The 18,278-nt window shown below is 37.2% G+C and overlaps 1 protein-coding gene and 1 pseudogene across 1 annotated transcript in view; one reads left to right on the forward strand and one right to left on the reverse strand.

Moving 5' to 3' along the window:
* Nucleotides 1–18,278, forward strand: part of DNAH7 (dynein axonemal heavy chain 7) — a 334,446-nt gene that overhangs the window by 233,312 nt on the left and 82,856 nt on the right. The window contains exons 47-48 of the mRNA XM_003925707.3: nt 7,322–7,485; nt 16,681–16,835. Of these exons, the coding sequence (XP_003925756.1) occupies nt 7,322–7,485; nt 16,681–16,835 (319 nt within the window). The remainder of the gene's footprint in view (nt 1–7,321; nt 7,486–16,680; nt 16,836–18,278) is intronic.
* On the reverse strand, nt 11,300–11,771 carry LOC120364296 (small ribosomal subunit protein eS10-like; annotated as a pseudogene).

An 18,278-nucleotide genomic window follows, 5' to 3' on the forward strand; every position in this document is an offset into this window, starting at 1 on the left:
AGTCTCTGAACCTATTCTAGTGTGGGGCATCCTGGTTAAAAATAAATTAAAAAAAAATAAAGTAATGGGAAGATTGTAGATTCTACTGATAAAATCTCAGTTCCTAAGCAAGTACTGTACAAAAGGTATGAGGTGTGTGTGTACATCCCAACTGTTTCCTATCAGTCTCCATAGTATGCCATTTCAAAATCATTTCAGAGAATGAAACAAGGGGAGGAAAAGGTGAGCCTGCCCAAAACTCTGTTAATAAGTGGCTTTGTTCCTTAGAAAACCCCATGTTCCCTGCTTTGCTTGCTTCCCATTTCTCTGACTGATTCTGCCTCTTTCTTCTCCCTGGCCCAACACCTAACCGTAGGAGTTAATCCTAATTATTCTTCCTGTTTTCTCTTCTGTTTTTTAGTTTTGTACGGAATGAGAGACCCAGCATACTCTTCAGCTCTTTTTAGAAAAATGGAACTGGAATCCAACCTGGGTCACGGCCCTATCAAAGCAGGCAGAGAGATTTAGAAAAATTAAGATAACAAAAAGAAAAACAGGGTGGAATGATAATGAGAATAAAAGAAGGGAGGAATTCAGAACATTTGGCAGTAGTTTTTGGTGTCAAGCGAGAAAGAGCACGTGTTAAATCCCCTTTGTGGAGGGCTTTATCCTATCACTGAGCATTGGCTTGCACCTGGTCTCAGTTGAGCCTCATTTAATTTCAGAACTGTCTCCTAAGGAGGGTTGACTCTTGGTGCCACTGTTATGCTTTAGTTGGTGTTATTGTTTTTGACTAAATGTTTGAAATCCTCACCTACAGAGTTCCTCTGTCTTGAGCATTCTGTGGTTACCTGCATCCTAATTTAGCCCTCTTCCTACTCTTCTACATCGACACTTTGAACAGTAAAAGGAGTAGCTTCTGCCACCCTTACCTTTCCCTGCTGGTTCAGAGCACACCCCTAGGTGTCTGCACTGGCTCCTGTCGAGCATTCCAGAGCTAAGCAGAAAGTGTATTAGCACTACCCAGTGCACTGGTAAAAATCCACTGTACCCAATGCTTGAAGAGCTACATATACCATCCCTCCCAGGCCCTCTCTGACAGAGTCACTCCAAGGAACTGCATCTTTTGACTTCGCCATCACCTGGCTACTATCCGGATGGGGGGCTGCTAGTCAGACCATCACACAAATGCTTCAAGGGTGCCTCGAGCACCTGAACTGAGACCTTGGCAACTTACTGATAGACACAAAGCCACATTCAACTTAGACACAAGACTTGGCAAAGCTCAGAGTTCCTCTGTGAACTCATTCACTATCCAAACACTTGATTCAAGTAGTCACTTCATCCCATGCCACCTCATCTCGGTGAAGGCAATCTTCCTTCTTCCTTGCCTCACTGGATCAACCGAAGTTTTTACTTTCCTTACCCAGTCTCTCATGTCACCATTCCTTCCTGTGGATTAATTCTTGGAGTCCTACCTTGTCATCTTTACTTTTTTATCTGTTTCTCTCAGGTCAAGACAGCTAGCAGTTTATTTCCCATCAAAACTGTCTCATTCAGTTCTCAGCATAAGGGTTGGAAGGCAACATCAGGGCTCTGCCCAGAGCCCCTCCTGGCTTCTGTGTTCTTTCACACCCAGCAACTATCACCTGTGGCTCTTTCTGTCAGACTTCCCTTGAGTTCTTACTACCTGCTTTACCCGATGTTTGGAGAGCGAGAAGTGCCTGGGAATGTACTTGCCTCTTCATCAACCCTTAATGAATCATTGAAGGGAGCATGGGAGTCTCTCTCCCTTCCCTCTGGTTGGGACAGCTCCAAGGAATAGCTTACACTACAGAGGTTTCCTGTGGCGTCTAACTGAGGCCACCTGCTGCAGAACTTGGGTTGCTCCCTCACCCTTTGTTGGCTCCTACACTTCTACACCTCCTTGTCCTGCTTCCCCCTGCATCCTTTCCTCAGCATGTCACTTCACATGAATCTTCATCCCAGAGTCTGCTTCAGGGAACCCAAGCTAAGAGGCCTTACAACATTTGGTCCTTTTCTGACATCAAAAGGTTTCAAGTCTCTGAATGTCAAGGTCGCTCAATAAATAACTGCATTTCCCCTCCAACCTTGAATCTGAGTAGTTTATTTATCAACTCTTTTGTAGAGTTCCTGGCACTTTTCATAAATAAAACATAGGAAACTTCAATTCTCCCAGAATAACTGGGCCCATAGCACTCAACTGCAAGGCCTGTGCCAAATCGCAAAACAGAATCCTACAGTGCTATTAAGAACATGTGAGCCCTGGATTTGAATTAATTTGAACCTTCTAATTGACCTTTTCTGTGCCAATAACCAAAGTCAAAACTGTTTTAATGGTCTTGGGTATTTTCACCGAGATGATACTCTTAATAGCTGGTTTTCCACTTCTACCATCTCTCTCTCTCTCTCTCTCTCTCTCTCTCTTTCTCCCTTTATTTTTCATAACCATATGCCAGCAAATCCATCATCTATCTCATCACCTGATTACCAGCCAAGACCATTGGCTTGAATTTTGAGATGCTTGTTCAGAGTCCTCCATGCTCATTTTGGTTATTCTCTTATATTACGCCCTTATAGACATGTAATTAGGCTTCTTAAATTGCTAGTCCAGAGTTCATCTGTGGTAACATACTAAACCTGTCAACTCTAAACAGAGCCTTCTGCAGAAACTATTGCTTCTATTTTCTCTACTTCTTCGCTGTGTTGTGGTCTAGCATTGCCTCCTCCAGTATCAAGCTAAATCCAAGAAAGCTTGCAGACCTCTCCAAAATGGCTGTAGGCCAACCTACAGCATGAAAACAAATAGAACAAAACATTCCAGCAGTGCTAGGTGAGGTGGCTCACACCTATAATCCCAGCACTTTGGGAGGCCGAGGTGGGCAGATTGCTTGAGCTCAGGAGTTTGAGACCAGCCTGGGCAATATAGTAAAACCCCTTCTCTACAAAAAAAAAAAAAAGCCAGACATGGTGATGTGTGCCCATAGTCCCAGTACTACTGAGAGGCTGAGGTGGGAGGATTGCTTGAGGCCAGGAGGCAGAGGTTGCAGTGAGCCAAGATCATGCCACTGCACTCCAGCCTGGTGACACAGTGAGACTCCATCTCAAAAAAAAAAAACATTCAATTTAAAAAATATAGTAAAACATGCCAGAAGCAACTATCTGCAGAACTCAAATTGGAAATACTATCTGTCCCTCCTCCCTACATAGCAATACCATCTGTTCCTCGTATCAACAACCAAATAAAACAGCCAGATTATATTTATTAAGTACTTATGATAGGCAGAATTTTGGCCCCTATGATCTTCACCTCTGAGTGTTTTACCTGTAACTATGCTACGTTACATGGCAAAGGGACTTTGCAGATGGAATTACGGTTGCTAGTCAGCTGAGCTTAAAGTAGGAAGATCATCTTTGGCTATCTTGGACTTCACTATACGACAAGCCTGAAATGTCTTTTTTGAGCAAGAGTAAGGAATTACCCAGAGAAAGATGGAGCCATGTTAAAAGGACACAAAATTTAGCTTAAGGGTATTCCCACTGGCCAAATTTTGGACAATTTGAGCATCACAATAAATAGTGGCAGTAACATATTATATAATTCATTAGATAAAATGTGAAAAAGATGAATCTATGCTGACATAAATTCATAATGAAAAAATGGAATGTCTGACAAAAAAAACAGGACAAAGTCTTCATGGTTACAAAGTTATCTCCCTGCAGAATCTTATTACCTGCAAAGAGAATGGGGAAAAGAGCAATTTAACAGTTGGGAGGCTATAATTTAATATTTCACAAGTGCTGTCTGAACCATTTTAAATAATAGCTAAAAACTTGGAATTCTTTCTCGTGGGCAGTTTGCTCAGCCCTCACCGCAACCACGTTCTTTATTAGGCTAAACACTCCTGGGTTACAATAGCTAGCTAGCTTCCAGAGGCCCCCAGATACCGGAGACAGCCCCTTCTTCCTTGCACCCACAGAATGATTCAGCATACCCAATCCCCAGGAAACCTATGAAACCCAGCTAATTCCATCCCATTTACCGCATGTGAACTGCCTCCCACAGCTCTGGCTTGCTGCTACTGTCTCCTGACAGCACCCCATGTGGCCCTATGTATGACCTTCTCTCATTTGGAGCTGTAACTAACAGAGTTCTGCCTTTCATTTATCTGAGTGTCTTTGCATTGCATCCCACCATCTGAAGAATCTATAATCATATGTAAGCTCATATAATTATGAGACAGAAGCCTGGCAGACAACACTTTAATCAAGTGATAAAAATTAGTGTAATCAGTAAATGAACAATTTGAAATTGTGTGCCATCTGATGGATGCAATGAGAAGAGCACATGATTTCTGTGATATTCCTGCCAAAGATGCATAACCTGCAATGAATCATGATGGAACATCATGCAGACCCAGGTGTGGGGCATTCTACATAATATTAACAGGCTTATCAAGGTCATGAATGTCATCAATTCCCCCAAAACCATGATGGCCTTCCTTGTGCAAACCTCAAGGAATGTTGGTCCAGCCTACTTAGCAAGAGCCTGAGGGAGATGGCAGTGCCCAGCATGCCCTCTCAGCCAGCGCCATCTATGAGCTTCCAACAGCCTCATCAACCCAGAGGCTGGTACCAGCACCATGCATATCCACCTTCCTTTTGCCTTCTTATGTTTTCTCTCCAGTTATGTCTTTCCCTATTTCTGAAATATTTCATCTGTAAACTCAACTTGGACGCTGACTTCTGACTTTCTGAATGGGAACGTTGGCTTGTAGTACCCCCTGGTTCCTGCACATCCTGCAGACTGTCCCCCACGTAGAGTCTCACAAACTGCAGTGTGTGCCCTGATCCTTGTTGGCACTGAAATGCCCTGCCATGGCCCCTCACAGGGCATGTGAGTCAGAAGCAAATGTTTTCCATCTCTCCTACTGGTTCAAAATGGATTTACTTTTCTGTCATTGTATGTGCTAGATATTTGTAACACAAAGAAGATACTTAGAAAAATGTGGTGGTCCTAACGACTTTGTAAAGTGATGCTTTATTGTTCTTTTTTTTAACTCTTAGGTTCAGGGGTACACATGCAGGTATTTTACATAAGTAAATTGTGTGTCACCAGAGTTTGGTATACAGATTATGTTATCACCCAGATAATAAGCTTAGTATCTGGTAGGTAGTTTTTCAGTCTTCACCCTCTTCCCACCCTCCATCCTCAAGCAGATCCCAGTGTCTATTGCTCCCTTTGTGTCCATGTGTTCTCATCATTTAGCTCCCACTTATAAGTGAGAACATAAAGTATTTGGTTTTCTTTTCCTGCATTAGGTTGCTTGGGTTAATGGTCTCCAGTTATACCCATTTGCTGCAGAGGACATGATCTTACTCTTTTTTATGGCTGCACAGTATTCTATAGTGTATATGTACCATTTGGGTTTATTCTATGTCTTTGTTATTGTGAATAGTGCTGCAGTGAACATACACATGTATTAGGTTTCTCTAGAGGGACAGAACTAATAGGATAGAAACATAAATAAAGGGGAGTTTATTAAGTAGTATTAACTCAAAGGATCACAAGGTCCCACAATAGGCTGTCTGCTAGCTGAGGAGCAAGGAAGCCAGTTTGAGTCCCAAAGCTGAAGAACTTGGAGTCTGATGTTCAAGGACAGGAAACCTCCAGCAGGGGAGAAAGATACAGGCTGAAAGGCTAAGCCAGTGTAGCCTTTTCACGGTTTTTCTGCCTGCTTCATATACTGGCTGTGCTGGCAGCTGATTAGGTGGTGGTGCCTACCCAGATTAAGTGTGGGTCTGCCTTTCCCAGCCCACTGACTCAAATGTTAATCTCCTTTGGTAACACCCTCACAGACATACCCAGGATCAGTAGTTTGCATCCTTCAGTCCCATCAAATTGACACTCAGTATTAACCATCACAACATGCGTGTGTCCTTATAGTAGAACAATTTTTATTTCTTTGGGCGTATACTCAGTAGTAGGATTGTTGGGTTGAATAATAGTTTTAAGTTTTTTGAGAAATCACTACACTGCTCTGCACAATGGCTGAACTAATTTACATTCTCACTAGTGGTATATAAGCAATCCCGTTTCTCCACAACCTCACCAGCATCTGCTGTTTTTTCACTTTTAGCAAAAGCCATTCTTATTGGTGTGAGATGGCATCTCATTGTGGTTTTGATTTACATTTCTCTAATGATTAGTGATGTTGAGCATTTTTTCATATCCTTATGGATACATATATGTCTCCTGTTGAGAAGTGTCTGTTCATGCCCTTTGCCTCCTTTTTAATGGGGTTGTTTGGTTTTTTGCTCATTAAATTGTGTAAGTTCCTTATAGATTCTAGATATAGACCTTTGTCAGATGCACAGTTTGCAAATGTTTTCTCCCCATTTTGTAGGTTGTCTCTTTACTCTTCTGATAGTTTATTTTGCTGTGCGGAAGCTCTTTAGTTTAAATAGGTCTTTTTTGTCATTTTTTGGTTTTGTTGTGATTGTTTTTGGCATCCTTGCCATTAAATCTTTGCCAGGACCTATGTCTAGAATGGTATTTTCTAGGTTTTCTTCTAAGGTTTTATAGTTTTAGGTTTTACATAGAAGTCTTTAATCCATCTTAAGCTGTTTTTTGTATATAGTGTAATAAAGGGGTCCAATTTCAATCTTCCACATATGGCTAGCCAGGTATCCTATCACCATTTCTTGAATAGGGAGTCCCTTCCCCACTGCTTATTTTTATAGACTATGTCAAAGATCAGATGCTTGTAGGTGTACAGCTTTATTTCTTTGCTCTCTATTCTGTTCCATTGGTCTATGTGTCTGTTTTTGCACTGGTATCGTGCTGTTTTGGTTATTGGAGCCTTGCAGTATAGTTCAAAGTCAGATAATGTGATGCTGCTGGCTTTGTTCCTTTTGCTTAGGATGGCTTTGGCTATTCAGACTCTTTACTGGTTCCATATGAATTTTAGAATATTTTTTCCCAAATTCTGTGAAAAATGTGATTGGTCATTTGATAGGAATAGCATTGAAAATGAAGCTTTAGAATAACAATTGGTAATTATTTTTTCCAGATACAGAATTCTGACTTAAGTGCTCAATCTAGACTTTATCTCAACATTGAATATGTTGAGTACATAGCTGACCTTCTAAGTTAGAATTTTATTTGAAGTAAGAATCGGAGAAACACATATCATTTTTGAGGTAGAGTTTCTACAGTGGTTTGTTGAATCAATGAATAAAGTATAAATGGAAGAATTACAAAGCATGCTTTTGGTAACCACCAGTCTCATTTCTTTATTTTTCTGTGTATGTTCTAAAGAACCAAACTAAGGAGTGGACAACTTTGTGCAAAGGAAGAAATATCCCCTGCTCAGATGATTATTCCCTTATGGGTACCCTGGGAGAAGCTGTGACAATTCGAACTTGGAATATTGCTGGATTACCTTCTGACTCATTTTCCATTGATAATGGGATAATCATAATGTAAGAAAAATTGTTCTCACAAATGGTGTTTATCAAATAATCAGTAGATTTGTCTATGTTCCTTCTAACAATTTTAGGTAGCAAACTTTCACAGTATTAAAAAATTACTTCACTAACTAGTTAGTGAAATTAAGTATGAATAATCACTTTCTTCTCATATTAATATTATAATAGTTGAGTATTAGACACATAAATAAACCAACCAGATGACTTTTACTTAATTTTTAAAAATTAATTTTTAGCAAATAGAGCAAATCCCTGCCTTAAGTAAGGGAAATCCAAAATTTTCATTCCCATAAAATACAGGGTTTTGTTATTAGAAGTTAATGAAGTGTGCAGCAGTGCATCATTGATGGTGATTCTGCAGATGTTCCGAATTCTGTCTTAGTCTGTAGTGTGGGACTATTTTAAATTAGATGGATGTATTTCTGGGTCCTATCCTGATAGGGATTCGTAGCCATTATACCTGTAATTGCCTGATTAGTAGGGAAATCCTGTGTAGACTGGGCTGGGAGATTATTAAAGGCTTGTCTGTCTCACCCTCTCCTCAAGGTCTCACTTCCCAGAAACCAAGGACTTCAGCCTATCACAGTGTGAGGACAACCTTGTTATTTCCAAGTTCACATTACCATGAGCCTTTTATCACTCAGCCAGTTTTCTTGGGGTTTTAGCATGTTAACAATAGCACAGATATTTCCTACCTCTGTGTTACATGACTATTTTGACTAGTTGTTAGGTTACTATGAAAAAGTAACTGATATGATGGTACTTTTTAAAGTAAAAATGGTGTGGCATGTGAACTTTTAAAGTAGAAGTAAACACTAAATGTGGAGACTATTCCTAAATTTTATGTATGCAGTATATATGAAAATCATTTTACAAATTAAAACTCTGGTGAACACATTTGTTTTTCAATAAATTATCCTGATATATGGATTTCTTTCACATTTATTTGCTAAATCATTTTATAAGAATTTGGCCGGGCGTGGTGGCTCAAGCCTGTAATCCCAGCACTTTGGGAGGCCGAGGAGGGTGGATCACGAAGTCAAGAGATCGAGACCATCCTGGTCAACATGGTGAAACCCCATCTCTACTAAAAATACAAAAAATTAGCTGGGCATGGTGGCGCGTGCCTGTAATCCCAGCTACTCAGGAGGCTGAGGCAGGAGAATTGCCTGAACCCAGGAGGCGGAGGTTGCGGTGAGCCGAGATTGCGCCATTGCACTCCAGCCTGGGTAACAAGAGCGAAACTCTGTCTCCAAAAAAAAAAAAAAAAAAAAAAGAATTTGAGTTATGTGCAATATGATTATAATATAAAACAAGATAAAATATGATAAGATAAAATATGATGAGACCACCTGTTAGAATTTGAGACAAGCTAATCCCTAAAGCTGGGCCCTAGATTAAATTCAGCGTTTTCTGATAACTAAGGCAAAAAGAAAAGGCTGTACCACATAGTTCTTGTGTGTTCACAAAATAAACTGTAGCTAGAGAGACCAAGGAGCTAAAGTTAAATTTAATTATTTTGTCTTTTTAAAGAAAAAGATTACAAAGCTTTACTTCGGGAAACTAAAATACTGGGTACTCTGATCCAATAATCTAAATTAATCCAAGGAGAAATTAGATAATCTAAATCAATGATAAATATGTGCACTAGCTGGCTGCTGAAATAAAGATTTTAGCAGATTTTTAAGCGCCTTTTACCAAGCACAGAATGGAAGCTCATTGTTGAATTACTTAACTTGTGGCATGCAGACAGTTTGTGTTGATGTTTAGTGTTAGAATATACCTTACAGATTGACACAGGTGGGAGATTTCTGAAATTTTGGAAGTCTAACATTTACTTTCACTTTTGTCTAGCTGAACCAATTAACTAAAGCATAAAAATAGTCAAATTTTTGCTGCTTTTGTTATTGTTATTGTTTTTATCTCAGAAAAGAACTTTAGCTCTTCTCAAGCTTTTGTGAATGTAGCTGGTCACGTCCTACCTATTGGTAGTTACTGAAATGGTAGTCATTGTTTTGACTTGCAATTTATATATTATGGTTCTTTCTAGCAGGATATCTATAACTACTTTATCCATCATCAGAGGCCAAGTTGCATCTTACTTTGTAGCAAATTAATATACCCTTACATTTGAGTCTAGCATATTTCAAAAATAATGGAACTGTTGATGCATGTATCTACATATAAGATCTTAAACTGTTCAGTGATTATTTTTCAAGACAACACACTCACATTTTGGGAGGAACGGAGATAGAGAATGATGTTAATGATTCATAAGCCCTATATCTTTACTATTCATTTGTAAAAATGTTGAAATGTTAGCAAAAAGTTATAGTAGCAACTATACTAAGAAGAAAATATTAATTTTCATTTTGACTTCTTTTTCCAATATATTTTTATAATCTTAAACTGAAAGCTTTCAGTAAATAGGTTTAGAGTGATCACTTTGAAATATCAGCTAAGTATCTTCTTTACCTGTGCAGTGCTTGACAATGATAATATCTAATATTGAGCACTTACTGAGGACCAAATCCTGTGCTAAGTGCTTTTCACATATTATCTCAGCTAAGTGGAGATGATTATTTAGGAAAACTGGAAGAATCTATAAAATCTGGGCAAGTTAGAAAATAATTAACTTTTGGGGCGACTGACACCTAAAGGTCCCTGTCTAATTAAAATTTCAAAGGTTAGTGATAACATTAAATGTAACTATATTGTATCTGAACATTTCCCGGGTAAAGGATTAGGATTGTTTAACATCTTGGTAAGTAGATCAGACCGATATTTGATGTAACTCTGCTTTTTTAAAAATTAAGGTTTCATTTCTATAGGAGAGACATATATTAGGTTTAATTCAATAGCAATAATAACTGAGAATAACACATTACTTTGTTTTTATGAATTTATGTGTGTGTGTAAAAAGGAAGATATCAAAACTCTGAAATGTACTGTTGCTTTTTATTCAAGATCTGCGTTCTGTCAGACTGCTGTGAATATGTATTTTCACTGTTAGAAGTCTGTATTTTAAAAAAATCCACAAAAGCACCAAATAACAATCCTCTCTAGACAGTAACAAAAGAATACACACTGTCAAAACTTGGAACATTGAGTGCTGTAAAAATTCAATTTCCATTTGGGAACCACTGATTTTAAAGCCTTTGTAGATTCAAGAATGTTTGATGGAGGAAGTAAGAGAAAGGTTATGTGGAGAAAAACATTTTCTTGTTAAAAAATACAAAATAATAATGGAAAAGTAAGCAAGTAAATATAGTGCTTGTTCATTTTGAATTCAGTATTTGTATTCATCCAAAGAGTGAAGCGATTTAAATCCGTTTCTTGCATACAGTTTTCCACAATTGTTAGTATATTTTTTAAAACGACCATTGTCTTTTCATCTACACTGAAGAATATCTCCTTAAAAATTTTATTCATTTAATATCTTATTCTGTGGAAACCCAAATCTTTAAAATTGGATATTAGCCGAAGTCGCAAACATCCTGTCTTTGAATAGAAAAAGATGTTACATTAAGACTATTGTCTGGGGAAAATAAGTTTGACGTAGTTATTACCTGGATATGGAACAACAAAATGTCTGTTTGTGTATAACTACACACACACACATATAGGGAGAGTGTGTTGTGGGTGGAGGGAAGAGAAAGTGGAGATACACAATTGTTCCAGCACAATCTGTTGAAAACATCCTTTTTAAAAAACAGATTGCCTTTATATCTCTTTTTTTTTTTTTTTTTTTTTTTTTTTTTTTTTTTTTTTTTTTTTTTTGCTATTCAATGCAAAATAATCCTCAGTTTTACTGAGGTGGCTGACCGCTTCACGACCAAATCCACCTCTAAACTGGAATTCAGTTGCTGACCCAGCCCCAGCCTCACCTTTCTTGTCCGCACCAGGGGCCACAGCACTCCATCTGTTAGTATCTCAGTCTGCTTCCCGTCTTGTGAGTATTGCAGGCCACTCACCCTCCAGGCCTTTAGGCTGAGGCCTGCTCACCTCTGGACAGTTACAGCGTAGGGTGGCAGGCACAATTTCCGGGGGCGGATGAAGGTAATCACGGAGATGCTGGATACCCTCACTGGTAAGGCACCAGTAGAAATGTCTCCAGGCAAACTGTTCCTTCACGTAGCCTCGGGACTTGAGAGACTGCATGACCTGGCACGTTCTTGTCTGCCAGCTCGGGGTACTTAGGCATCCTTCTCGGCCACCTTGACTCCCTCCTGAAAAAGGAGTTCATAAATGGCAATCCGGTTCTTCTTAAGCATCAACATCTCGGCGGCTGTAGGGCTGCGGGCGGGGCTGGAAAGGAAGCACCTCTACGTCTTTTTGAAAATAATTGATTCATATACATGTGGGTTTGTTGCTGAGTTCTCTGTTCCATTGACCTATCTGTCTTGATGTAAATACCATATTTCTTTGCTTATTGAAGCATACTAAGTCTCAAAGTCAGGTAGTGTAGCTTTCATGTTTGTTCTTTTTCAAAATTGTTTTGTCTAGTTGTTACTTTTAAATATAAATTTTAGAATCAATTTTTAAATGACCGCACATGATCTTGCTGGGATTTTTATTGGTACTAATTGAATCTACAGATCAATTTGAGAAGAATTGACAACTTAGTACGTTTTCTAACATATGAACACAGTGTATTTCTTCATGTACTTAGGTCTTTGATTTCTTTCATCAGTGTTTTGTTGTTAGATTTATACCCAGTATTTCTTTTTTTCTGTGTGGTACTTAAAAGATTATGTTCAGTTGTTCATTGGAAAAGTAGTTTATTTTTAAATACTGACTTTTTACCCTGTAGCTTCATAAATTCATTTATTCTAGGACCTTTTATGCAGATTTATTGGGATATTTGATATGTAGACAATCATGCTGTCTGCAATTAGTGACAGTTTAACTTATTATGCTCTAATCTGTATGCCTTTTATTTCTTTTTATTAGCTTATTGCACTGACAGGGGCTTCCAGTTATAATGATGAATAGGGTTGATGAACTCTGACACTGTTGCCTTTTACCTAATCTTGGAGAAAATCAGTCTTTTACTATCATATATGGTGTTAGCTATAGGTTTAGTAACTCCTTTGTATCATGTGAAAGAAACTCCCTTCTATTCCTAGTTTGCTGATGGTTTTTAATATTAATGGATGTTAAATTTTATCCAGTGTTTTTTTTGGCATCAAGTTGATCCTATACTTTTTTTTTATGTTTAGTCTGTTAATATGGTAAACTATACTGATTGATTTTTGAATATTGAACTAGCCTTGCATTTCCAGATTAAATTCTCCTTGGTCATAATGTATTCTCCTATTTATATATTTTTTAATTCAATATGCTAATGTGTTTTGAAGAGTTTTGCATTTGTATTCATGAGGGATATTGATCTGTGTTTTCTTTTGTCGTAATGTCTATATGGTTTTGGTTTCAGAGTAATGCTGGCCTCACAAAAGGAATTGGGAAGTCTTCTCTCCTATTTTCTAGAAGAACTCATAAAGAATTAGAATTAATTCTTCCTTAAATGTTTGCTAGAAATGACCAAAGAAATTATCTGTGCCTGGAACTTTTTTGTTGTTGAAAGATTTTATCTATGAATTCAACTTTTAATTAGTAACAGGTCTATCCAGGTGATATATGTCTTCCTAAGTGAGAAGACTAAATTCCTAAGTGGTAGTTTCTATCTTTTCAGAAATTGCTCAGTTTCATCTAAGCTGTTAAATTTATGAACACAGAGTTGTTTATAGTATTTCCTCATTATTTATTTAATGTCTAGAAGGTCTGTAATAATCTTGTCTGTCACTTCTAATACTGATAATTTGTGTATTCTATTTTCTTGGTCAATCTGGCTAGAGTTTAATAAATTTTGTTGATCCTTTATAGGAACAAGCCTTTGGTTTGTTTTTCTTCATTCTTTCCTTGTTTTCAATATTACTGATTTCTTCCCTAATATTTATAATTTCTTTGCTTCTGTTTGCTTTAGGCATAAATTGCTTTTCTGTCTCTGGTTTCCTAAGGTGGAACATTGTTGATTCTAGATCTTTCCTTTCTAATCCATGGATTTAATGCTGCGTTTCACATTAAGTATCGCTTTAGCTACGTAGCACAAATTTTGATGTTTTATTTTCATTTTCATTTCCTTTAAACTATTTTCGAATTGTTTTGAGATTTCTTCTTTGATTCATAGATTTTTAAGAAATATATTGTTTAATTTCCAAATACTTGGAGACTTGTAGGGTATTCTTTGTTACTGTTTTTAATTTCAAATTTATTTGTTATTTTCAGGTTATCATTATGTGATTCCAGTTGTTTAAAATTTTTCAAGATTTGTTTTATGGCATAAATCTTGTCTATATTTGTAATGTTCCATGTGGACTTTAAAAAAAAATTCTATTATTGAGTGAAGGGCTTTTTGAAAGTCAGTTAGGTTGAATTCCTTGATACTATTGTTCATGGCTTCAGTATCCTTGCTAGTTTTCTGTTTACTTGTTCTCTCCTCAGTTTTATCAATTTTAGCTTTATTTATTTTGGAGCTCTGTTGTTAGAGGCATGCACATTAAAGACTACTATGTCTCCTTGACGAATTGACCCTTTTGTTATTGTGTATGTCCCCCTTTATCCTTGATAGTTTTCTTGTTCTAAAATCTATTTTTTCTGATATTGCTATTGCCATACAGCTTTATTTTGATTATTGTTTTCATATTACATCTTTTACCATCATTTTACGTTTAATAGAACTATATTATTATATTTAAAATGGTTATCGTGTAGACAGCTTACAGTTAGATCATATAGTTTTATTCAATCTGTCAGTGTCTCTCCTTGTTGCTCAGATTGGACCATATATATTCATCTGTTCTCAAGTTCACTGACTCTTCTGTTACTTCTGTTCTGCTATTGAGCCCATACCGTGGACTTTAATTTCGGATATTATGTTTTTCAGTTCTAAAATTTCCATTTGGTTCTCATTATCCTTTCTGATATTTTTGTTCTGAGAATATCTCCATTTATTTCAAAAATGTTCACCTTTATCTCATGGTTATAATACCTGCTTTAAAGTTATTTTCTGGCAATTTCAAATTTATCTGTTTCTTTGAGGATTAGCCATATCATTGTTCTTAGTGTGTTAATTTTGGATTATATCCTGGAAATTTTGAATATGAGACTCTGGATCCTGTTAAAATCCTCTGGACAAGATTGATTTTTTGCTTTAGCACTCAAATGACTCAATTAAGTTGTTTAGATCACAATTCTTAGCTTTTCTTCTGTGGGTGATGTTTCAATGTCAGTTCAGATTTGTAAGCCTTCACTATACTATTTGAATCTACTTCTTGGCATTCATTACTCAGGAGTTAAATGGAGTAGGATTTATGATACTGTTTCTCTGATATGCTACTTTAAAGCCTCTGATATGCTACTTTAGATTTGTTCCATGCATGCACAGCTTCAGGTCTTCCCTCTTCAGCATTTCCCCCACCCTCCGCCCCACTTTCCGTATCGCCGGGGCACTTTTTGTATACATTTTTTTGGCCAAAATGATGAAGTTCTTTCAGGGTTTTCTCTTCCCATGCTACTGCACAGTTTCATGCCAACACTGGGAGCAAAATGGCAAGAGAAAAGAGAGAAAAATACTTAGATACCCCACATCTTCTGTGCACAATAGGGGCCTCTTTTTTTATTTCTATCCAGAGAGACGGGTTTTTGCTAGTGTTTTAGGTAACTGCACCACTGTTTCTTCTGCTGTGGCAATACAGTCCTGTGAGTAGGTTTAACCTTGGGGTAGAGACAGAATAAAGAGAGAAAAAGCAAAACATGAAACAAAACATGGATTTACGTCCACACTTTCTGGCTCACATATGGTCCTTTTTTCAGTTCCCTATTTTGAGTTATTGCTACCTGTGCCTGCTGCACAGTTCCCCCACTAAGCCAGAAAATAGAAAAAAACCTTAGAAAACTCACTACCCCATTACTGGTAATTCCTCAAGTTAGGACTTTCCTCCCATTCACTTTTATTTACTGTTTAGAATCTGCAAGTAGTTGCTTTTTGTATTTTGTTCAACATTTTTAGATGTAATCAGTGAAGGAGATCGGCTGTAAAAAGCCTAGCCCCTCTTGGTTAGCATCAGAAGTCCTTTCCTCTGATTTTGAAATGCTACTTATTGGACAAGTATCTTCTGTGCAGTGATAATCTCTTAAAGAATTTCAATTTGTAGAATTATTTAATTTGTATGGTGTTTGCCCATGATATGGAAACTTAATTTCATTAGAGTGTCATACTTCCCATGCTCTGCTCACTTTTGAAGGGTGTGGCAGTATCTTTAGAAAATTGGCCGGGATAATGGCTTGTGTTGATTGAAACTTCTAAGAGAAGGAAAAAGAATAGTAATTTTATTGCCAACTACATTTCACACAAGACAGAAAGCTATGTGGTTGGATGTCATATGGTAATCGCAGATACTGATGAGCTCTTCCATAACTCCACTACACCCTAGAAAATAAACTGGGTTCTTCCTGCGGTATTGCTCTTGTTCTTGTCATAAAGCAAATACGTAATGAACTACATATATGGCACTAAAAACACAGTGTTGGAAACAAAGATTGGGTCAACCACTGTGTTAACACTTAAGTGTCCTTGGATGTTATGAAGTTTAGGTGATATAAAATTATGCTTTTTGCCTTTTTGTTAGGCCATTATTTCTTTAATGGTCTAGATTTTGGAGCTGTGATATTCCCAACCTCTTTCCCTGTTGTACAAATGATAACAGGTAGAACCTGTGGAAGCAAAGTGACTTACCCAAGGTCACATGATTGATTAATGGGAGGGCTTAGTGAAGAACTGGAATTTCCTTATTTCCAGCACAGTCCTCTTGATGGGTGTCACTGTGACATAATTAGCAAGAGCAGCAAATATTTTCAAAAGTGTAGTTTAACATTTAGAAATTGTAATTTTCCAAAAAAGTGTAAGAACTTGTATTAACTTTGCAGGATGACTTCTGTAGTTGCCATTCAGATAGCCCACTCAATTTACATGTCTCTGTTTTAAGAACACAGTTTCTCATAAGTTAAAAAGGTCAAATGTTACTATAAAGGGAAAACTTTCAGAAAGTGACATGTGATGTGAACACGATTAAATAGTGTAGAAACAAATCATGGCTTGACCAGCATCATCTTTCTCCTTTTTTTCAGGAATGCAAGAAGGTGGCCTCTGATGATAGATCCTCAAGGTCAGGCTAACAAATGGATCAAGAACATGGAAAAAGCCAATAGTCTTCATGTAATTAAACTTAGTGATCCTGACTATGTCAGGACTCTGGAAAATTGCATCCAGTTTGGTACTCCTGGTATGTAGTTGAATAACAAAGGTACATTACAAAACTGCCTGGAGAGGCACCATTAACCCAAAACTATATAAATTGTTTCAAGCGATCGTCCCACCTCAGCCTACCAAGTAGGTGAGAGACTACAGGTGCACAGTTCTATGCCTGGCTAATTTTGTATTTTTGTAGAGATGGGGTTTTGCTATGTTTCTTAGGCTGGTCTCGAACTCCTGGGCTTAAGCAAACTGCCTTCCTTGGCCTCCTAAAGCACCTGGCCTAGACTCATGTTAAATGGTGACTTTGTTAACATTTTTCATTATTTAATGATAATTAATCAGATGAGAATTTTAAAGATTATAAACCTCTGAGTTAGGAAGTTTTCTTTGTCTTAAGATTCATTTGTGATACTTTCCCTAATTTAACTGTTTTAATTTATGTCTGTTGTTTCCCATTCTTTAGTTCTCATTATATCTCTAATTCTGCATTTAAAAGAGCCACTTGATATATCACAATAGTATTTTAACACAACACGAGTTCAGTTGTCTGTGTAGTCCTCCCTCAGCTTACCCCTATAGAAGTGGCAGAGAGGAGAGTATAGATTTTATGTACCTGGTTATTATCTGTCACCTAAAGTAGAGAGATTACAAACATGACAAACGATTTTTCAATCAACCCTTCTGCAGACGTCACATTTATCAAAACAAAAAACACAAAACTTGTGTTTTGAGTAAATTGGGGTTATTAGTCATGCTTTGAATTCATGTAGCCCAACACATTTTGACTATTTACATGACCAAATAAAGGTAAACACTTGTGAAACTACAACTTATTTAGCTCTAGGACAGGTATGGCAAGTCTCACTTGTTATTAGACCTAACACAATATGGAAGAATCATAATAAATATTTCAGGTAGTCTTACGGGCATCTTATTTGTGCATATTAAGAGGGAGTTAGTCTTCAAATATTATAGTTTTAGGTTCTGTTAGAATAAGTATGAAATGAAAACAATCCAAGTCTACCTATGAAATTTTGTGTTTATATAATAGACACATGCACACATGGTATTTCATTTATTTAATTGTTGTTCTAAGCATATAGAATGTGATATAGCAGTTACATAGAGAAGAACATGATCTCTACTATTAAATATTTTGCCTGTTTAAACAGTAAGATCAGATATATGTTTGTGTGTATGTGCATACATACACTGTAATAAAATTAGAAGGTGGTTGTCTATCACTAATTCTTACTGGGATCAGTGTAGTTAATGGGTAGGTAACTGGTCTTGGATTCAGAGTACCTGCCTCTGTCACTCAGTATTTGCTTCAATGACCTTCCTAAGACTCAGTTTCCCCATCTGTATTTTAATCATATAGTATTAGGAAGAAATAGATGACTGTATGTTGGATACTTACAGCAGTATCTATTGCTCAGTTTATGGTTTTTGTTGAGCATTTACTATATGA

The sequence above is a fragment of the Saimiri boliviensis genome, chromosome 5 (assembly GCF_048565385.1).
Source record: "Saimiri boliviensis isolate mSaiBol1 chromosome 5, mSaiBol1.pri, whole genome shotgun sequence".
NCBI classification, from domain to species: Eukaryota; Metazoa; Chordata; class Mammalia; order Primates; family Cebidae; genus Saimiri; species Saimiri boliviensis.